Genomic DNA, 23,813 nt, shown 5'->3' on the forward strand with positions numbered 1-23,813 from the left:
GAGGCAAGGTATTTTTTGGAATACAATGCCGAGACTGGATGGAATGAAGCCAGTAATGGCTCCCAAAGTCATATCCGGGAGGTCAAACCCACTGGATATTTGAAGGGCCGACCATGCTCCAAGAAAAGATTCATTGTATCTTGTGTTGCTTGAGAAGCAACACAATTGGGAAAAAAGGAGTGCTCTTGCTAGCACCGGATCTGAGGAAAAGTGCCGTTTGCTGCTGATTCCTAGCCAGTATTGGGTTACTCTTCTTTGACTTGTGAGTGACGAGAATTGCCTACCCAAGCCAGTCTGAAGATGGCAGGTAGGTTTATCTAAAGAGGTGGGGGGGGGAATGGTGAACACCTTGACACTACCAAGGAAGGCTCTTCTACAAAGGGGAAAAACGCATAGTCAAGACCGTCTACAAATACCACGCTTGAGGGGGAGCAATAGCTCTGCGATGTGTCGGAATTTCTTTCTTTGTCTTGTCATGGCACAGCTGCTATTCGTACTACACTATTATTATTTTTCCGGGAGGGGGGGGCTGGATACAATGACCTGAGTCTTGACTCTGTTTTGTGAGTTCATAAATGATTATAATAGTAATAATAGTAATTACGTATTACCTAATCAAGGAAAATGGTACTTGATAAATTTGCTGATACCCTTAGCAGTTTATGATTTCACACCGAAAAGCTAATAGGACTAAGCGGGTGGGACCACAAAGAAATCATGGAACCAAAGGAAAATCGTATCTCTTTTTCTCTTTGGTGAGGCTTGTATAACACCTAGTAAATAACCTACTCTAAAATTGGCATCGCTTTTAAAAAACCTTATTAAGGATGTATGAGCTGGAATGAAACAACGGCGAAAAAAGGTATCTTGTGATTGGCAGGAAAGCGAAAGTCACACAAAAAGAACCAACACAATAAACAGGATATTTTTCTATGCTGTTCTGGAAAGCAGAGTAACTGGCTGTCTCGGATTTTTTAGTAAACAGTGTTAAGTTGAAGTTCTTTTTTTATTCAGTAAATATAGAAAAGTCTAAATTCGAAAATCTCAAAGGACCCAGAGGCCCAACTAACTAGGAAGCCATAAGAGCTCTTCCTCACACTAAAATCACTCCACAAAAAAAAAACAAATAAGTAGGTAAGCGATGTTTTGAAAAGGCTCCATGTCCAGGGGTATAAGGAGGGAATTGTCCAGGATTTGGAACTTCAAACAATCATTGATAAGGAGTCCTATGCCTACCGAGCAAGATGTCCTTCAGTCAAGAGATACACCTGGTGGACACCTTGACACTACCAAGGAAGGCTCTTCTACAAAGGGGGAAGAACGCATAGTCAAGACCGTCTACAAATACCACGCCTGAGGGGGAGCAATAGCTCTGCGATGTGTCGGAATTTCTTTCTTTGTCTTGTCATGGCACAGCTGCTATTCGTACTACACTATTATTATTTTTCCGGGAGGGGGGGGCTGGATACAATGACCTGAGTCTTGACTCTGTTTTGTGAGTTCATAAATGATTATAATAGTAATAATAGTAATTACGTATTACCTAATCAAGGAAAATGGTACTTGATAAATTTGCTGATACCCTTAGCAGTTTATGATTTCACACCGAAAAGCTAATAGGACTAAGCGGGTGGGACCACAAAGAAATCATGGAACCAAAGGAAAATCGTATCTCTTTTTCTCTTTGGTGAGGCTTGTATAACACCTAGTAAATAACCTACTCTAAAATTGGCATCGCTTTTAAAAAACCTTATTAAGGATGTATGAGCTGGAATGAAACAACGGCGAAAAAAGGTATCTTGTGATTGGCAGAAAAGCGAAAGTCACACAAAAAGGGCCAACACAATACACAGGATATTTTTCTATGCTGTTCTGGAAAGCAGAGTAACTGGCTGTCTCGGATTTTTTAGTAAACAGTGTTAAGTTGAAGTTCTTTTTTTATTCAGTAAATATAGAAAAGTCTAAATTCGAAAATCTCAAAGGACCCAGAGGCCCAACTAACTAGGAAGCCATAAGAGCTCTTCCTCACACTAAAATCACTCCACAAAAAAAAACAAATAAGTAGGTAAGCGATGTTTTGAAAAGGCTCCATGTCCAGGGGTATAAGGAGGGAATTGTCCAGGATTTGGAACTTCAAACAATCATTGATAAGGAGTCCTATGCCTACCGAGCAAGATGTCCTTCAGTCAAGAGATACACCTGGTGGAACGAGATGATACCTCTCACCAAACTCCAACTCCAGCTGGGGATATTTATTCCCAATAAAAAAAAATGCTACAGAACTAATTCAAAATTTTTTTTTTTAATTTTCATTTATTAAATTATTTTTTAAATTAGCAAACAAAAATTTTTATTATTCTATATCGTTTTCCTTTATCTGTTATAACTGGTACTGTATGGTTTTCATTTTCATTTCTGATGTCTTGCATACTTACGTTCCGCCTGTCACCTTTTTTATGGCAATATTGATCTTCGCCTGTCTTCAAAAAATAGTTGCTGTTCAAACACATACCAAAGCATAGGTACTACGCTTGCGCGAAGGCGGAGTCATGAAAAAAGATGTGCAATTGATGTGCTCCAAAAACCTTTAATGGAGAGTATAGGAATTTTCAATACTGTATGATATTTATGCTGTGACGCATAATTGTTCTCTTAGATTAGTTTTCATTCCGCTAGTTGCTTGCATTAAAGTTTGGAATACCATGCTTTAAAGTTTGAAATGTTACTGTCACTGTGATTAGGATTTCATTGCTTGAGGAAATGCTTTTATCTACAAAGAAAATTGATTAAACTCAATCTAAACAAGTTTCGCTTTGTATTATTGCTTGATTTTTGAAAGGGCTATGATTTCAGTATTTCTGTGCCAATTAGGCAATTGAAGATGCAAAATCTGGTCGTTAGCGGAGACAATTGCGACCTTTTTTCTGTTCGTTTTGTTTCACAGACAAGGTGGCTAGGAATTCATGTTTGTACAAGTTTATCAGCTTCTTGGAGATGTTAAAAGAAAGCTTAAAGACAGCTACAATAAGATTGTTCCAAGCCGCGGGCGATACTCTCGGAATGCTCTTGCTAAATTACATTCAGTTTTTGTGATCATTCTGTTTTGTTTTTTACGGGAATATACCGACTTCTAGAAAAAATGATTTGGGAGAGGCTCGCCTACTTTATTTGTAACACTGCAATGGTATCGTAACACTGCTATTATCCGAAAATATGCTGGGACTTGTATACTTTCATCTTCTGATTCTGTAAGTACCAAGCTAAAAGAAAATGTGGTTTTCTCCTTAGGCCCTTTCCACAATTTAATTCGTCTGCTCTACTAGTAAGTTGTGTTGTTGTATAGTTGGTCGGAAATAAATTTTTGACCGATCAATTTCTTCTTCTTCTTCTTCTTCTTATTATTATTATTCTTTTAAATGTGCTTAATGATATTTTTCCAAGATTTTTCTCATATTTTTGTGTTCAACCTTAGTTTTTGTGTCACTAATGACCATCAAAATTAATCTCTAGGATCTCAGTAATTAACGATAGGCTTAGCGTACAAAGTTGGAAGATTTGTATATATTTAATCACAAAATTTCTTCTGAATAAAAAGAAAAACCCAGCACGTAGACAGGGCATTGAACAATTTTTTATCTGCATAATTAGTATTTCCGTAAGTTTATGAATAGTCTAATGTATTTATGCCTTGGTGATTTTTGACCACAAAACAGTTTCTCTTATTTTGTTTAGGTGAGTCAATTTTGCAACGAGACGACACATAACCGTTTGGCACCAACGAAGCAGAACTTACTCTGCCATGGAAGGTCCACGCAGAGTGTTGTCGACAGTAACTTAGATTTTCAAAATTTGACAATGTAAGTGTGCAAATGATTTATAATTCATCATTATTATTGCAAATATGCAAATTATTCCCTAGACAATTTTGTCAGAAGCTATGTCATTCTATTCTCGTTCGAAACTGTAATAAGACCTTCCTCAACCCATTTGGGGGCAGCCTGCTTTTCGCTTGGTTCAAGAAGGATAGCGATTAAGCAAAATCTTTGGCAATCTGTCATCCTTAATCTGCAAAATGTTGTTTAGCAATATTTTGTGGACATAGCCAAAAATCTATTGAATATACTAGAGTTCAGTGCTCCAGAAAAAGGAAGTGATGGAAGCCAAAACTTGACATTACCTTCTCGAGCCCTATTTTGAGTTCTTGCTTCATTCCTGAAAGTTCAATTCCCGTAGCACAACAAATTTTTCATATAGAAAAAGCGACTCTCCTACATGTTTAGCCGGAAATCGATGTCAAATCTTCGAAAATCCATAGCACAGAGGTTCACACTCTGACCACTGACAAATATCCTTCGTAGAATGCTTTAATAGAGTGCGTTTAACGGCTTTTCAGTAGCCTGAGTCAAACATTTTTCACAGTAAAAAGGGACATGTAACGAAAATGCAATGGCATTTAAAGGGCTGTAAACTGCAAACTGTAAAAATTAATTAAATATACTCAGTGATTAAATATATAAATAAAAATGACGAAATGCATTATGAAACATCTACTTTAATAGCATCTACAAATACTTGCCAAAAAGGTATTTATATATAATTATTCTGGAAAATTATTTCAGCGTTTAAATACCCAAATACTTCACATGAGTTATCGTCTCCTTTAGTTGAAGCGTAGCCTACTTCGAATAAATATGGTTTACAATAAAAAAAAACCTGAAAGATGGGTATTAAACTGGTTAATGACAGAAGCGATAGCTGTGAATAGGCTTTCAGTAGCACCACCATCTCTAGTGTTCCATCTCCGAATAGGATTCCTTTCGCTGCAAAAATTTCCAAAAGGGCATTTTCTATTGGAAAATGTCTTTCCACTGATGCACATGATGGTAAAATACTGTTATATTCACTGAAAAGGCCTTTCACCCATAATAAACTAAACTAGCCCACAAAAAAACCACACTTGAGGGGGGGGGGGGCAATGAAGACCTTCACGATACAGAATTGCTTATGACGACAGTCTGTAAGTTAATGTTTGAGCGTAGGGTTTTGTTTCTCTGATTATGAAGCCGCTAGTGTAGAATTAAGAAAAACTAAATTGTTTGATGTTGCTTAAAAATTGAGCAGTGGAAGCTGACCAAATTCTTCAATAGGCTTTTCAAATAGTTGTCGAGAGCCGAAAACAAATTTTCGAGTAGTTTTGGCGCTATAAGCTTAGTGCGATGAATTTAAAAGACCACGCTCGTTCTGGGCGTCCTTCTACATCTCGAAATGGTAAACAAGTTGAAAGAATCTGTGATAAGCAAAAGAGGATTTTCTTTGCAAAATCAACCAAAGTTCAGAAGAGGCTGTCTTTACTCGGAGTTCTTGCGAGCAGATTTTGACTGAGAATTTGCAAATGAGAAGTGTTTCCACTACATTTGCTCCTTGCCTTGTTGCAGAAGGCAAGAAGGCAAGAAGTTCATATCTGGTACGAGTTCAGATCTTAACCATAGGCTAAGTAAGCTTCAAGCCAATGGAAGACACCAAACTCTACCAGACCAAAGGTGCTTGACATGTGAGATCAAATTTGCAGACGACTGTCTTTGCCTCTTTTATGTTCGTGGAAATGTGCATCCAGACTAGACCCCGAAGCCGCGCCGAAAAGTCGGCGGCGCGCCGCCGAAAAATAACCGGTTGCGCGCCGCCGAGCTCGGATCAGCTCGCTGACGCCGCCGCTGATTCTATCGGCGGCGGCGTCACTAATACGCCGCCGTTTTTTTTTCTCTCTCTTTTTTGGTTATCGATATCGACCACCGGGCTTCAACCGTCATCCCGGCTAATCTGTTTCTTAAAAATGAATACTGTCATCTTGGGCTCGCCATGTATATCGGTTCATAGGAAGAAGAAGAAGAAATTTTTCTTGAAACAAAAATTCTACCTTCCACTTTAAAACTCTGCTCTTTCTGAAGTCTGTTCATTTTTCTTTCTGATTTTTCGGATGAAAAGAGGTAGGTTAAAGAGCATTAGGCAATTCAGGATGCTGTCATAGGCAGCGCAATCGAGCTGTCTAAGTAAAGAACAATGTTGGCACAATGTATTATTATTTTTTTTTTCAATACCAGGGCAATTCGTATCGAAGGATTTGTCGTATAAACTTCGAAAAGGGCTCATTCGATTTGAAATTGGAATATCTAGTGCCCTTTTCAATAGTTGAAAGTGATTGGAAGGCAGCTAACACCCCTTCCACGCCCACCGTTTCCCCAAACACATCCAATCAAAATTTTAAGATAGCCATTTTGTTCAGAGTAACTGATTTTCAGAGAGAAAATATGTTTTTTGAGGAGGTTACTCCCCCACAACCCTTAGGTCAAGGGTTTTGTAATTATGCCCTGGAGGTATATAAGAACGATGTTGGCACAATGTATTATTATTTATTTTTTTTTTCTTTAGACCAGGGCACTTCATATCAAAGAAGTTGTCGTAGAAACTTTTAAAAGGGCTCATTCTATTTGAGATTGGATTGGCTTGTGCCCTTTTTAATAGTCGAAATTGATTGGAAGCCTAATAACACCCCTTTCACGCCCACCATTTTCTCAAACACATCAAATCAAAATTTTGAGACAGCCATTTTGTTTAACGTAGTTGAAAGTTCTGGAAATTAGGACTTAGAGAATGACAACCACCCTCACAGCCCTGCGGATCAGGGCTGTAATTTATGCCCTGGGTGCAAATAAGGTGTTTATAGAAAGCTTTGCCATAGAAACTCAAAAAGGGATCATTAGTTTGGAAATCGAAAATCCTAGTGCCCTGTTAAATAATCGAAAGCGATTGGAGGCTTGACATTTTTATAGTAGAGATCGATGTGGGTATAATGTATCATTTTTTGTTCTTGTTGTTGTTTGGACCAGGGCACTTCGTATCGAAGGAGTTGTCGTAGGAACTTCGAAAAGGGCTCATTCGATTGAAAATAGAAAGGGCTGATGCCTTTTCAATAGTCGAAAGTGATTGGAGGGAAACTAATCTCCCTCCCACGCCCACTCTCCCATTTGCCTTTATGTTAAAAAAGTAAATGTTGCCTTAAAATTAAATCAAAATGCACTGTGTTTATGCTAATTCCCAATAAGGCATCTCAGCAGTATCCCAGGAACGACTAAGGGTATTATGTTCAAACTTTCAGGGCTTCTTCTGCTCTTAAAATTTGACCAAATCAAAATAGCGTAAGTGTATCCAAGCTATCAAAGAAAGAAAACAGAATTTTTTGGCGAATAGTATCAAGTTTTCCATTTCAGGTCAACTAGAGAAGGTATGAAACTAAATTAAATACTACTATTTGTGTCCAGATTTGGAAAGTACATAATTTGTACTTTACTGACAAAAATACAAATGAATATGCATTGTCAGTTTAACATACATATACTGATATTTAGTAATCAAAACGTTAATATCATTTGATTTATTAAAGTTATAAAAGCAAAAGCATTTATATTTTTTCAGTAAAGTGCAAACTATGTTCTGCTCTTGAGAAGGCATAGGGGTTTTGAGCCCAACTCATGCTAATTTCTGCTCATTTTGAGTTTGACTCATTTATTTATTGTTATTTTTTTCGTTTTGGGTTTCATTTATTTATCGATGCTGATTTATGGTAGTTTCCCGATTGGTAGATTATCTAAAGCTAGCATAGAAATATATCTATAGAAATGAATTACATTTTTTTTTTTGCCCAGTTAGCAGAGCACACTTAAGTTGAAGCAGCCTTACACTTTGAATTGAAACTTCATAACTTGACCACTTCTTTCAGAAAAGAATTTTGGAGGGTTATTTCGTGTTGATAAGAAAAGAGGGTAAAGGTGCAGTTTAGTTCCTCCTGTAGTGTAGGGCGCAGGAGCCCTATGGTGAAGGTGCAGGTTTGTTCTCCATTATAAAACAACTTATTTCAGCAGATACAAAGAAGAAGCCCATTTGCGGCATTCTGTGGGACCCCAAGGTCCAATACTAGTATCAGATCCCGCGAGTGGCAGTTTACGCTCGTTAAGTTCTGGCTGTACCGGCCACATGTGCCCCAGCTAAACGGCTTTTTAGCACGACAGGACTGATAGTGACTGTAAAAAGATCTATGGCTCCAGGCGGAGTGAACAAACTCACTTTTGTTACATCAATTGTAACTTAAGTGATGTAACCGCTGATTTAAAATTGTTGGTGTTGTTAAGACATGGTATCTGATTTGTATACAGTGTTTTTTCGATGTTGTTATTTTTTTTTTTTTTTCGCTTCCTTTTTGTATGTATTTGATGAACAGGAGATTTTTGAACTTCAAAATTTGAAATTTATACAAACAATAGCCCAAATAATTAACAAGAAGGAAATGATTAAACACGGGATTTTATAGGAACAATGCGAAGTTAAACATAAACACAACATAGGTTTCCCTGGGTCTAGTGGCCAAAAATGAGAATTCTACTTGGTCTGATCGACTGTGAACATAAACACTTTCCGCACGGCCCAACAAATTCCTGTTTTGTCATATTGTTCTTGTATGTTTTTAGCCAACCATTTAAAAATCCTTACTAAAATCGAGGTTGAAATTGCTTGGTGAAGTGGAATTTTTATTATTATTTTTAATCATAAAAAACGGCGCTCAGTGGCGCGCCGCCGGTCTAAAATCGGCGGCGCACCGCCAAAAAAATTTGGGCGCGCCTGGCGGCGCGCCGCCGCCGATACTGAATCACACATTCGCCGCCGTCATTTCGGCGCGGCGCGGCTTCGGGGACTAATCCAGACCTTGCTTCCCTGTCTAGACTATTACCCAGCGCTTTTATTTACATGTTTTAAGACGCCTCTTAGAGAATTTCCAGAGGATACATTCAGAATTTTTTCGATGAAGTAATTGGTTGCTTCACTACGTCAACGCCCGATACGCACACGACCCTACGAATATTTCACTATTTGCACTTTTGAGGATGGTCTGTTGCTTCCCATTTTTTTTCGCCATACAAAGCCCCCTGTGAAATTTGTCGCTTCTGGGAACGAGGAAAAATTTAAAAGGGGTCCGTTTGGATGATGTGGAGGCGTTAAAATAGCTTTTTTAAGGACACTGGATGATACTGAAGTTGAAGAGTTCCAAACATGATTCAAATAGCGTGAAAAAGACTTGAAAAGTGCATCGCATCTAATGGAGAGTACTTTGAAAGTGGCAGAAGAAATTTTGTAAAAAAAAAACTAATACGTAAAGTATGAATTTTTTAATCCAATTTTTGGGAGCTCCCTCTCATAAAATTCTGGGTTGTCAAATCTATGTTTTTGTCATTTAAATCATTCAAAAACTGCATTTTTAACAGTAGTATCATAGTCACGAGCTTTTTCACCGACTCCAGCACAAGAGTAAATGCGGAAATGAAAAAAAAAACTTATGTGACAGAGAACGAGAATGATTTGTATCAGTCTCACTCGGTAGAACTAGTCTAATATAAAGATATCTCAGCAACAGAACTTTGTCAGTAGCAAGTTCCGCAATTTGATCTTTCAGGATTATTCCTGTATATTCCATGTCTCTAGCTGAACTTGAAGATTTATTTCAAATTTTCCGCAAAAAATTCAATGCTAAGAGCAGAAAATCAGTTAGAGATACTAAATCCTTTGAATCAAGCAAAAAAGTCCCTCAATTCAATAGTATTTCCATGCTAAAATACCGAAAAAGGCATTTAATTAGTATTCTAAAACACTCTTGGGAAATAAGAATTGAAATAATTATTTAAATACTCTGAAAGTGCTTAAATGTGTATTTAGATACTTTTACAATGCTGGTTCTTTCAAACAGTTTGTGGTAACGAACTGTAAGTAAGGAGCGATTTTGATACCAATAGATACATCAAAAATATCACATTTTAATCCTAATTTCAAATATATAAGTTTAATCAAGTTTAGTCCTACTCATCAAGAGTTAGGCGTCTGAGAAATTTTAACTTATTTTATAAAACAGGAGAAAAGACACCCTAAAATCTATAGAACCTTAATAAAAATCAAAACACCATGTTCCGCGTATAAGAGAACCCTACTATAGAGGTTTCAAGCTCATATCTACAAAAAAGTGGAATTTTCCATTATTTGCCAGAAGAAAGATTACGGATGCGTGTTTATTTGTTTTTTTGTTTTTTTTTTGCCCAGGGGTGATCGTATCGACCCAGTGGTCCTAGAATATCATGGGAGGGCTCGTTGGAACGGAAATTAAAAGTTCTAGTGCCCTTTTTAAGTGACCATAAAAATGGAGGCCAACTAGGCCCCCTCCCACGCTCATTTTTTCCCAAAGTCATCTGATCAAAATTTTGAGATAGCCATTTTGTTCAGCATGGTCGAAAATATTATAACTATGTCTTTTAGGATGAATTAATCCCTCGAAGCCCCCAGGAGGAGGGGAAAGTTATGAACTTTACCCAATGTTAACATATAGTATTGGTTATTGGGACCCGGCTCAATGGTAACCGAAACTCTAGAAAACGGTATTTTGATACAAATAGACACATCAAAAGAATAGGATTTTAATGCTGATTTCGAATATATAATTTTTATCAAGTTTAATTTTACCTATCAAAAGTTACGCGCCTGAGAAAATTTGGCTGATTTTCGAAAAAAGGGGGAAAGACCCCTTAAAAGCTATAGAACCTGAATGAAAATCACACCATCATATTCCGCGTATCAGAGAACCCTACTGTAGAGGTTTCAAGCTCCTATCTACAAAATATGGAATTTTGTATTTTTTGCCAGAAGAAAGATCACGGGTGCGTGTTTATTTTTTTTTTTTCCCAGGGGTGATCGTATCGACCCAGTGGTCCTAGAATATCTTGGGAGGGCTCATTGGAATGGAAATTAAAAGTTCTAGTGCCCTTTTTAAGTGACCAAAAAATGGAGGGCAACTAGGCCCCCTCACACGCTCATTGTTTTCCCAAAGTCACATGATCAAAATTTTGAGATAGCCATTTTGTTCAGAATGTTCGAAAATATGATAACTATGTCTTTTAGGATGACTTAATCCCCCGAAGTTCCCGGGAGGAGGGCTCAAAGTTATGAACATTACCCAATGTTAACACATAGTATTGGTTATTGGGAAATATACAGTACAGACGTTTTCAGGGGAGATTTTTCCTGGTAGTGGGGGGGGGGGGGGGTGCGGCGGGGGGGGGGGGGGGGGGGGCAGGGACGTATGCAGGGGGGGGGCTCCGGGCCCCCTTCCCCCGAAATCTTACGGTTTTTTTCATTTTCCCATGGTTTTCCGATTTTTATCACAGAATAATGGGTTTGAAGAATTTGGCCCCCCTCGAAACAAATTGGCCCCCCCCCGAAAAAAATTCCTGCGTACGTGCCTGGGGTCGGAGGTTATGTAGGAGGATCTTTCCATGAAGGAAGTTTTCATGGGGGAAGGGACATTGCTATGAAGGGGGCGCCGGACTTCCCAGCATTATTTAAAAAAAGATCAGAAATTAAATATAAAAAAAACAAGTTTTTCAACTGCAACAGCTGCAACATCAAAACTTTAAACGAACAGAAAATATTACATATATGATTGGGTTCACCCCCTAGTCAATACGTCACTCTTTAAGCCAGAGATTTCTTAGTACTTTCATAAGAGCTATCTATTCTAATTAACGGCCTTTGTTATTAAGCGGTCATTTTTAAATAATTGGAAAAATATTTGAACTTTCGCTTCAAGAGCAAGGTATTGACTAGGGAGTGAACACCCTAATTTATGTCTTAAAAATATATGAATATAGAAGTTCGTTAAGTAAGTTAATTCGTAAGTTACGTATATTTATTACTAATAAAAACGTAAATAAAATGAAACAAGTTTCGAGAAAGCCATTTAACCAAATAAAAGTAAATTAATATGAAAATTTTGTTTTAATTATTCATGTACTGTGAGCCAAGATCAAAATCTGCATTTATTCAAAAACGTTCAAAAACTAAATAAAAAAACAAGTTTTTTTAACTTAAAGTAAGGAGCGACATTAAAACTTAAAACGGGCAGAAATTATTCCGTATATGAAAGGGGCTGTCCCCTCCTCAATGCCTTGCTCTTTACGCTAAAGTTTGACTTTCTCACAACTCTATTTTTTTTAAAACAATAAAAAACTTTAGCGTAAAGAGCGAAGCGTTGAGGAGGGGACAGCCCCTTTCATATACGGAATAATTTCTGTTCGTTTTAAGTTTTAATGTCGCTCCTTACTTTCAGTTAAAAGAACTTGTTTTTTTTTTATTTAATTCTATCCAGTCATAATACCTCTTATTAGTAACTTTTCTGTGATGTTGTATTTCTTACTGATTATCTTTATTCTAAAGAATCTAAAATAACCATTACTGCTAATTCAAAATGATTTTGACAACTTAATTAAAGAAGGAGGCATTCGTTAGTACTACCGGTTGTCAGCTAATTACTGCTTAAACATTTTCAATGACTTTCAAATCATATTCCCCTCTCACTTATTTAACTTTTTAAAACAACTTCTTAGTGAGGTCTACTTAAATCTGGTAGGAAGGAAGCTAGACGAAAAGAAGGATAAGTATACTTGAGGAGAAGTTTGGACAGTTGGAAGAAAACAGACTACTTGGTCACGACAAACGATGAATACCGTCTGACAGTGAGTTCCTTCTTAAAGCTCTTAGAAAATTTCATCACATAAATTTAGATTCATCTGAGTATTTGACCAAATTTAATATTGCAATTAAAGATGGCGAAAAAAATACTGTTTAAGACTTATGTTCCCTATCAAATATGCGATCTTGTGACAAGCCAACAGCTGTGGCTTGCACATGAAAGACAAGACATGTTATAAATTTTTATAATTTATATAATATTATTTTATTTAGTTATTTTATTCATTATTTTATTCATATAGTATTATTTTATAATATTATAAAATTTTATAATGTTAACGATTAATTAGTTTTAGAGCTTTTCATTCATTTAGCTAAAATCATGATCTTACTTTGAATTTTATTAGAGAATGACGTGAACTTGTTGAACAAATTGAGCTTTTTTGTCTGTATTTGCATGTTCTTTTTCAGTCTTTTTTCAGTCTTTTTTGTCTGTATTTGCAACGTATTTTTCAGTCTAATAGAATGTGAACCGAATTTCTAAATTTTATCTGATAGATGGATAAGGCTGAATCTCAGCTACCGAATGATAGAAGATTGTCGTCTTGCGTCAAAAAATTCAAATTAGAGGATTGCAGAAAAATGGTATGCTAAAAACTTCTACAGAGATTACAAGTCTTAAAACACTGATTTGACTCCTAAGACTCGGAGCAAGTTCTAAATTTCTAATCCTATTTATTTCATGAAACAATATTACAAGGACGATATTCCAAGGGGATCAATCGCATCAGGGGAGCAGCTCCAGCATTTATTGGGGGAGGGGTCCATATCTGAATACTCAATGGTGTATAGGTTATACAATACTTTTCTCTCCAAATGATGGGGGGGAAATGACGCCTCTGAATGGCTTGTTATTTGGGAAACAACTTAAATAATAGATAATTGAAAATAATGCTAAGCATATCCTTACCAAACAACGCCTTTCAGTAAGTCAAAATGGTTGCACTCCGAAACTTTTTTTGCTTGATAGATGAGTAGAAATGTTATTGAAATGTGCACAAAACCAAATTGGTTTTAAGCCAAGTTCGGTGTTGAGCTCTCTGAATTGGCCATAAGGTCTAAGAAACTGCAAAATTATGCTTGTATTTTCGTTTTAAAAAAGTTAAATAATATACGAAAAAATTTAGAACAACTAGATAGAAGAAGAATTGTAGCAACCGGTTAGACAGGGAAAGTAAGGAAGGGGGGGGGATTTGGATCCGTAAGCAATACAGCCAAAAATGAACCAGGCCTATTGTTGTACATATATTGTACCATTGATTTTCACCGTTACAGGCTATATGTTAGCATTACACTGAGTAGAATAATAAGGACTTATATCCTTGCAATTTATTAAAACTTCATACATACACGGACTCAAAGTTAAGTTTTTGTAAGGGAGGAGTACCTGTAAGGGGAAAGATGATCCCATTTTGTAAGAGTAACTATATATGATCGAACATGCTACTACGTCTTTGACATGTTTTTGACAAGTTCATCGATAAACACAAGCAACTTATGTAAAAAGATTTGTTAAGCAAAATCATTCTAAGATAATTTTTGTTATTAGAGGGTCAGGCCTAGCAGCCTGACCCTCTGCATATTACAAGTGTTCAGAAGAAACCGGGGTGAATTTATTCCTTAATATTAAAAAAATCCAATTTTTCACTAATTTTTTTTTCAGGGACCCTGTGAGCATAAGAAGAACAACTTTTACATATAAGAGGATAGAAAAGTCACGGTTTGTTCTTGTTATAGATAACAGCAAGGAAATGGAACTTATGGTAGGTGTGCTATCCTGAAATATTTAATATTATTGTTAATTTAAAAAAATTAACCCCATATTCCAAATCGTAACTGAAAGTGATCGTAAACACCAGGAAAAAAATATTGAGTAAAAATTTCCTAATTCTCTAGGCATAAACATTTTTTTTTTCGGGGGGGGGGTCTAGGTGGAGCCAAATAATATGGGGAAAATTTTTTGACCAAGTTATTTACATGAAACTATAGAAAATTAAAGAATACCAATAATTTTTCCCGGGTGGGGGGGGGGGGTCTAACAAAAACCACCCCTGTGTATACGTTGACATCTACGAGCAACTACTGAAAAGATAGTACGCATTTTTAGTTTGGATTATAAACCACTTATATGTATTCAAACCTGGACCAGGTCAAACTGGGCATAGGCAGCATACTACGACCCCAATCATGTAGAATTTTATTAAGCTTCTCTCGAAATATTGGTTTTTTACATACTAGGGTTTGATCGGATTTGAAATGACGACCCCAACACCATCAAAATAAAAAACAAATGCTTACATCCCATAAATTTTGGTCGATTGTATTGATTTTAATCATTATAAATGGTTACAGAATTTGAAATCCCTTGTTTTCTTTTAACTTCAACTTTATTTTGAAGTTTTCCGGATTTAAATATTTTAAATGGGGAAAACTTCAACCTTTATTTTTTCCTAACACATTGTTTTATATTTCTTGATTTATCGATCATAATCTTTTATTAAAATAAATCAAAATTTCAGTCAGCGCGACAAGTATTAAGAAACAATGGAGAGGGGGGCAATTTTTCCCCTTAAAACCCTTGCAAGAGTGTACTAAACAACTTCTCAAACTCTCTTGGTAATTGGATGAAGAGTATAGTAATGCATACAGGATATTTATATATATATATATATATATATATATATATATATATATATATATATATATATATATATATATATATATATATATATATATATATATAATCGAATGTATGTGTTTGTGACAAAATTTGGATCATTAGCTCCTCCAACATAGCCTGTCCCTCCCAACACAATGATTCAGCAGAACGGTTGTCATGCTGCATACTCTTTGAACCAGAAGCGCAAGGATTTTCAATCTGTATAGATACAGAACCAAAGTGGGCAAATGACCCCTCAAAAGTATAAGCGTCCTTCCCAACTTTTCAGCGGTGAACATATTGCAGCTTACGGAAGACTGAAATGTGTAATGGTAATCAATTTAAATGATTTGATGAGCAAGATAGACTTCTGGTACCTCCAATATCCTCCCTCCCTCTCCTAAGCAGCCTTCTGGTGGACACTTTGGTATGCTGCATTTTGCTTATAGTGGGACCACAAAATATTTTTTTTCTGTATCATTAGCAGGAACAAACCAGGCCCATCACCCATCGAACATTTCCTTCCATCATCAGCTTTTAAGCAGACCTTTTATACCCTTTACACAAACATGGGAAGTTATAATAACTTCTTATAGAAAAATTACAACTTTGATCCTGAATCATGATCAAAAGAATTCTGAATCTTGGTTAAAAAAAAGAAACTGTTTCCATTGTTGACTGGTCTAGTGACAGAGTACCTTTAATCGAAACTTTCCCTGTTTAGTCAGTGATCCAGGGACCGTTATCTTTCAAGGAGTGGCTCACATTTGCTCGCTGCAGTTGGTTTGAGGGTGGATTCCAGGATAATCGGAGGCGCTGATAACAAATATTGTGGTGCACAAGTTCGCACGCGTGTACAACATGGTCATTTTAACCTATAAAGTCAAATTTTATTTATAACTACGTAATACCGCTCTTGATTTTATTTACACGGTAAAATAAACTGAAACCTTATAAACTTGACATTTTCTGAATTCTAAGAACAAGTACTTTCACCTGGTATTTTTAGTTTTTTCCCAGAACCTTTATTTTTTTTTTGTTAACCCTTATTTAATTTTGAAAACAAGGTTTTAAATATACTTTTTCTTAGTTTTTTCGATTTTTCTGAAATTTTCGCCTACATAAGTATATTTTTTATGCTTTGTTTGAATTCTGTTCGTTATTACGAGTCAAACCATGTACCTCTTTTTAAAAAATTTTAATTCTTGAGCAACTATTAATTTTTTCTAAATAACGTCATAGCTTTCAGAAATCAAACTACGCATCATTCGAACCATCAGAATGTCATTTACACGTTGTTAATAAAAACAAAGTCGAGACTTGAATCTGCAAGAATATATAAGTCTTCGAACAAGAAAATTACCCCCCCCTCCAAAAAAAGGAAAATTATCTGAATAGTGGCGTTTTACTCGAAATATTTTCAAGACAACCTATGATTTTTATCTCCCCAAACGATAGATCGCTGTTCTTTTTAATCAAATCATGTATTTACATTCTATTCAACTAATATTGTTAACCAGGAAAAAAAAAACAGATGCCCAGTTCAGCGATGGCATGCGCGAATTTGGTATATTTTTTATGCTTTATTTGAATTCTGCTCGTCATTACGAGTCAAACCATGTGCCTCTTTTCCAAAAAATCTTAATTCTTGAGCAACTATTTATTTTTTCTGTAGTAGTAGATACAATCTAGCTTACGTAGGCTAATATACGAGCCTTAAGGTGGCGAAGCTGTGTGAACGTGTGGTGCAGAGGTGAGACTAAGGCTGATTTAGGATACTATTTTCTTTAAATCCCAGCATAGCTGGGGCCAATGATTCAATCGGTTAGATTGGGTCAACGGTCACTGGTGTAGTAGACGGTAACTGTCATGATCAGCTGAAAGTAAGCTTTAGACGTCTGCATTAGCATTTTAATATCAAAACAAATAAAAAATCAAATATTTAAAACCGAACATAAATCTCTTTTTCTCAAATCTCTTTTTCTTCTTCATCGTCGTTTTAGGACTCGTTCTGATTCACATCGAAAAGTAGGCATTTTTGGGGGTCAGCTCCACACTCGCATGCGCTGTCACAGAAACCTATTTTGGAGCATTTGCAGTGCGAGCCGCACCTCGTCTTGTCACAGTGGCAAAAAGAAAGCGAAGCTAGCCCATGCGGCATCGCAGAAACTAGGTCTGGCTCCAGTTCATGATCTTCAATTGTCCAGCCCATATCGGTAGCCTGAGGTAGATTAATAGAGGGCTTGTGGCGTTGGATCCAAATCAGTGACTGGAACATGCACCTTTTCAAATGAAGCAAAAACGAGATATCTGTTGGTGGTAAACGCCGCAAATCCTCGAATCTTGAGTACAAATGTGCTCGAAGATCATTCCGACTATTGAAGTTAGTCGCACTTCTGCCATACACTGTAACCACAAGCTGCTTACAGACGTTGACTAAACAATCCCTTGGCACAGATGATGGCTTCTCTGCAAACTGCAAGGACTTGAACTTCATCACCTAAAGACCCTAATAAATTTTCCGAAGACTTCGCAGCTCGAAAAAAAGTGGACCTTTCCAATTCCATACAGAAAGCTTGTGGTGTCACATCCACTCAAGCTGTGGACAAGCGGCAAGCCGTTGCAAAATGTTACTCCTAGTTTTTGTGTTGCCGTGTGAATAGGTATGCGGTAGCACGGAAACTTAACCCAGAGCTGCTTGAGGCCGAGACTAGCAAGATGCTGGAAGAAGTATGCAGCTAGTAAGACGATATCAGTATCGTTGGCTTGTATTATCAGAAGTTTGCTCTTTCGTCTTGCGTCAACTACTGTGCGGTATAACACCCGAGTGTCTGCTTCCTCATGGCAAGACGAGATATTGTCATCAACAGAGCTTCCATGGGGCGTAACGGTAACAGCTCTATGTCGACTCTCGAAACCTCCAGCGAGATGAACCGTCAGACAGGTCGAAATTTTTTACTCCCAGACCTCGACAAGAACTTTTAAGAGTCGAAATTGGGCTGACCGACTACCGAGAATCCCGTCCCAGAGTGTTGCAACTTTGCTGGAGGAAGTGAACGGGCTGGAAATATTTCCTCTAGGATCTCCTCTTCATTCTCGACACCCATGTGCTTCTTTGAGGTTGAACGATTAGTCATCACGGGTTCAATCGTCACTAAGACCGTCATACCTGTCACCAACCAAATGGATAGACTGACAAGCTTCAGGTATGTTCCTAAGAATCCCATCGTAAAGTCTTATTCCAAAATCTACTAGCGTCTCATTTTGTTCTGGTCGATAACACCTTATGACACTCATGACATCAACTATTAAGTCAGATCGAGGAGAGTCTTCAAAAGCGTATGTGGAATCATGTTTTGCCATGACTGCAAGCCAGACTGTTGCAGAATGTAGTTCAAGGCTGATGACTTTGTACCAGTACGTGGCTGAGGCTCCCTACGACTTCATGATAATACTGTAAGTGAAGCCGGATATGGCTGAAGCTCGTACTTCAGCAGCTCACAGAGGGACGAAGTTTGTGTTGAATTCGCAAGACGTAGAGCTCGTTTCAGCAACTCAGTTTCCCCAAAATATTTTTTTGGGTGGCTCTTTCTTTTTTCCTTTTTTGGCAAAAGAGGCGAAAGTTTTTACTATGCCAACTTTTACTTTCGTAGATGTCCCGTCGAGATATGAGCTAATGGCTTCGAAGCCAATGTCTCGGAAACTCAACAGACTACTTGCTACGGCTTCTGGAGCTCTATCCCCTGTCATAAAAATGTACACTTCTGTTCTCGTTGTCTTGAATGGGTTTCCGAACAACTCTACCAAGTCCACAACCCGATTTTTACCTTTTATTGTCAGATTCGTAAACGCAGTGGTGTCTTCATGATGCTTCATTGCCTCGTCATCCATATTCAGGTTTGCTTTCAGTGTTCCGGTAACTGTTGTGAGAAAGGGGAGAGTAGCCAGATATCGATCCCTGGCATTTTCATTCCTTGACGCACCAACGATACCAGAAACTCCTCAATGACCTTTGATGTCCAGATTCACGGTCGACTCTACAGCCAGATCGCATTCAATGCTGCAAAACGGCATAATTGTTTTCCTAACAACAAAATTGCCACTTACAAACTCTCTGTGAACTTCTGGTGCTTTTTCAGGCAGGCGCAGCATTTCTTCTAGGTAGTTAAACGCAAATGCGGTGTATTTATGGTTTCCAGATGCGAAGAAAATCGGAATCAACTCTTTTGTGGTGTTTAAGTGTGATCCCTAGTCCGAAGCTCTTTCAGCATAAATATAGTCGTTTCCAGTACGGATAAGATCTAAATAATTGATCCAGAGGCTATGATTCCTTATGGTGGATCTGGACTCGTTGTACTTCGAGAAAAGTGAAGCAATGCTGTCCAACACATCTCCTATCTGTTTACATGCTTCAGAACTAGTTATACCAACATGGTGTACCTCACGCAAGACAACTGACACCCCCTAAAATCGTTGTTGACGGAATCTTTTCCTTTAGCTAGATCAGATAAATATCCTAAATCCTTTCCTTTTATGTCGTAGTTTTCAATGCTTTATGCAATAGTCAGTGATCCGAGACTCGCTATTGTTAAAAAAAAAGAGATGGGGTGGCTCACATCAGCCGCAGTTGGTTTAAATATGGATGCCGGGGTAATCTAAGGTGCATAAAACGAATATCCGGGTGCACATGCTCGCACTAATGTAGAACTTGACGATTTTAGCCTATAAAGGAGAAATTAGCTTTTTATGGCTTAATACTTTATGCAGCTAAAACCCGATCTGATGAAAATTTTATTGAGTGTGGAGTTCCACAGGGCTCGGTACTTGGATTCTTATTATTTTAATTTTTGTGAATGATCTTCCACAGTCCGTAAGTAAACTGGAAACAAGAATGAGTGAGATCGTCAAAAAGGATAGCGCGGCTACAGTGCCTATGTTTGCTGATGATACTTCTTTAGTGGTGATCGTAAAGTCAGAGAGATTGCTGTTAGAGAGTGTACGAGAATCACTAAATGAGGTTCCAAGATGGCTGAGAGTGAATCAGTTAAAGGTGAACCCCTCTAAGAGTAATTTTCTCATATTTTCAAGGACATCGAATTATTATCCATGGATACAGCATATAGCATATGAAGATGGTATGATTGCTCGTCAAAAGGCAGTAAAGTATATTGGCATTATTATAGATGAGACTCTCAGTTTCCGATCCCATATTGAAACCTTATCCCGGGTTCTATCGCGTAATTTGGGGATGATTCGTAAACTTAAATATATGTTTCCAACCAGTATACTTAGGCTTCTCTATTTTTCGTTAATCCATTCCTATATTTTGTATTGTTCTTCTGTATACATGGGTACATTTTCTTCAATTGTTAATCCTGTGCGAATTTTCCAAAACAAGTCTATTAGAGTTATCAGGAAAATCAGAAAGAGAATCAGTTCGAGAAGTCTATAGGGATCTTAGAATATTGCCAGCGGCGGGTCTTCATCATTTTTATATATTAGTGTTTATGTATAGGTACAATATGAAGCAGCTGCCGGAGTGTTTTAACGGTTGTTTTCACAGCCGATGGAATATACATAACCAAAATACTAGGGGTAAAAATTATTATTATACTCCACCTATAGTGTCTGCGAGGTCCACGTTTTCTTTCGTTATAAAGGGTATACATTTATGGAATAATTTGGATAACGATATGAAGAAACTTTAAAATTGTATTGGTTTTAAAGCAAAATTGAAAGAAAAATTATCAAGTAAGTATGAATTCTAGTTTTGTTTGTTTTGGAGGTGACTGGATTCGATTTAATTTAAATTAAGTTGCAATTGCTTGTTGGTTTGTGAGTGCGACCCCACAACATGAATATGGTATGTGGTTGCTGTCCCTGTAGTATTATTATTATTCTTTATTTATTTTTTATATTTCTTTTCTTTTCTCTCTTTTTTTTCTTTCTTTCTTATTATAGTGAAATTAAATGACGTTATATGTATGTATTTTTTTTACCTGTTTCACCCCACTTCAACCGTTTGGTTTTGGGTGAATCATATTGATTTTTGTATTTAATTTTTTTGTTAAAGTCTATTAAATATATCACAAATATATTTATTTAATATATATTTAATATATTTATGTAAGATGCTCGGCTTTTTTTATTGGTTTGGAAACCAAATTCGCGCATGCGATCCCAGAACGAGGCATCTGTTGTTTTTTTTTCCTGGTTAAAAATATTAGTTGTATAGAATGTAAGTAAATTATTTGATTCAGAAAAGGGCGATCTATCGTTTGGTGAAATAAAAATTGTAGGTTAGGTTGAATATATTTAGAGTAAAACGCCACTATTCAGAAAATTTTCTTTTTGGGGGGGGGGGGATTTTCTTATTCAAACGCTTATACATTCTTGCAGATTCAAGCCTCAACTTTGTTTTATTAACAATATTTAAAGAACATTCGGACGGTTCAAATGATGTGCAGTTTGATTCGTTTTCATTTTTTTTAACAGCTAAAAAAAAATAAGTCATTGTAGGCTAATTTCTGAAAGCTATGACGCTATTTTGAAAAAAAATAAATAGTTGCTCAAGAATCAATATTTTTTGGAGAAGAGGCACAAAGTTTGACTCGTAATGACGAGCAGAATTCAAATAAAGCATAAAAAAATATACTTATTTCAGCAAAAATTTCAGAAAAACCGAAAAAACTAAGAAAAAGTATTTTAAAAAACCTTGTTTTCAAAATTAAATAGGAGTTACCTAAAGAAATAAAGGCTGTGGGGAAAAATTAAAAATACCAGGTAAAAACGCTTTTTCTTAGAATTCAGAATAGGTTAAGTTTATAATGTCTTCAGTTTATTTTACCGTATAAAAAAAAATCAAGAGCGGTATGACGTCGTTATAGGCCAAATTTGACTTTATAGGCTAAAATGACCATATTCTACACGCGTGCGAACTTGTGCACCCCAATATTCGCTGTAAGCGCCCCCGATTACCCTAGAATCCACCCTCAAACCAACTGCAGCTGATATGAGCCACCCCTTCCCGTTTTTTGAACGATATCGAGCCTTGGATCAATGACTAGTTTCTAGTCGCTATAAAGAAATACTTCCCCCACAACATCTCAAGGTGCCTCCAATAAATTCTAATAATATACCATTTTTATCGAGGATCTGTTTGAAATCTGAAAGCTCTCTGTCATTCAAAAATGCTGCTTTATGACTTGGAATCAAACTATAGTCTACTAGGTCGAGATGAGGCTGATTTTTCTTTGCGTCAGTCACGTCTGATTTTTAGTACTTTCAAAAGTACTTTTTTTTTTTAGCACTTTCAAAAGAGCTATCTATTCTAATTAAACAGCCTTTGTGATTCAGGAGTCATTCTTAAAAAAAAGGAACAAAATTCGAACTTTAGCGTAAAGAGTGAGGCATTGATTAGGGGGCAAACCCCCTCATATACATAATAATTTCTGTTTGTTTCACGTTTTAATTTTGATCCTTACTTTCAATTGAAAAAGCTTGTTTTTTTTATGTAAATGCAGATAGGAGTTTGAAACCTCTGCAGTAGCATTCTCTGATACGCTGAATCTTATGGTGTGATTTTCATTGAGATTGTATGACTTTTAGGGGGTGTTTTCCCCTTTTTTCGAATATCAGGTACATTTTCTTAGGCTCGTAACCTTTGATCCGTAAAACTAAACTTAATGAAGCCTTTATATTTGAAATCAGCATAATAAGCAAATTCTTTTGAAATATTTATTGGTATCGAAATTCCGTGTTTTTTTAAGTTTCGGTTGCTATTGAGTCGGGACGCTCCTTATTTACAATTCGTTACCACGAACTGTTTCATCTTTGTTAGGCTACTATCTTTTTAAAAACCATTGATTTTCTTGAGATTTCTGATAAGGCCTAATAAGAGACAATAAAAAGATACGAACCACCGACAAAACAATGAAGATACAAAAATATTACTTTTATAATTGCATAAGTGCCCATTTGGCTGACCAAGTATCAAACAAGCTGTTTTGACCTCAGGCGGCTTGGTGCTGTAGTGAGTTGTTATTTGCCGCAGTCAGCTTTCGTTGCTTACGGGAGTGCAGGCTATATGTTTTTTTTCTTTTCGTTTTTTAGGTTGTTGTCCAACATTATCTTTAGCTAAATAGCGACGAAGAGCACACTGCCTTTCCCCCACGAACATCAAAAACAAGAAGAACAGCAGGGAATTCTTTTCTTAAGACAGTGAAGATGATTTGAATGAATATTTTGGTCCTATGTTCAAGGACAGTCTTCAGCAAAACAAAAATATATAAAAGAATAAAGACTCACAACAACATATGGAAAAAAAATTGTATTTTAGTTTTATTGGTCGCATGTTGTTGTGAGTCTTTCTTCTTTTATATATTTTTGTTTTGCTCAGGACGGCCCTTGGACATCTGGCCGAAAAATCCATTCAAATTATCTTCACTGACTTATGAAAAGAATTCCTTATTGTTCTTCTTGTTTTTGATGTTCATGTATCTTTAACTAGTATCAAATATAATATGGCAGGTGTTTG

The 23,813-nt window shown here is 36.7% G+C and overlaps 1 protein-coding gene across 1 annotated transcript in view; it reads left to right on the forward strand.

The window, feature by feature from the left end:
• The window catches only part of LOC148954987 (calcium-activated chloride channel regulator 1-like), a 228,153-nt gene that overhangs the window by 145,190 nt on the left and 59,150 nt on the right, over positions 1-23,813 (forward strand). Inside the window, exon 6 of the mRNA XM_089099575.1 lies at positions 14,282-14,381. Within this exon, the coding sequence (XP_088955701.1) occupies positions 14,282-14,381 (100 nt within the window). The remainder of the gene's footprint in view (positions 1-14,281; positions 14,382-23,813) is intronic.

The sequence above is a fragment of the Artemia sp. Qi Xiang Cuo genome, chromosome 2 (assembly GCF_049724085.1).
Source record: "Artemia sp. Qi Xiang Cuo chromosome 2, ASM4972408v1, whole genome shotgun sequence".
NCBI classification, from domain to species: domain Eukaryota; kingdom Metazoa; phylum Arthropoda; class Branchiopoda; order Anostraca; family Artemiidae; genus Artemia; species Artemia sp. Qi Xiang Cuo.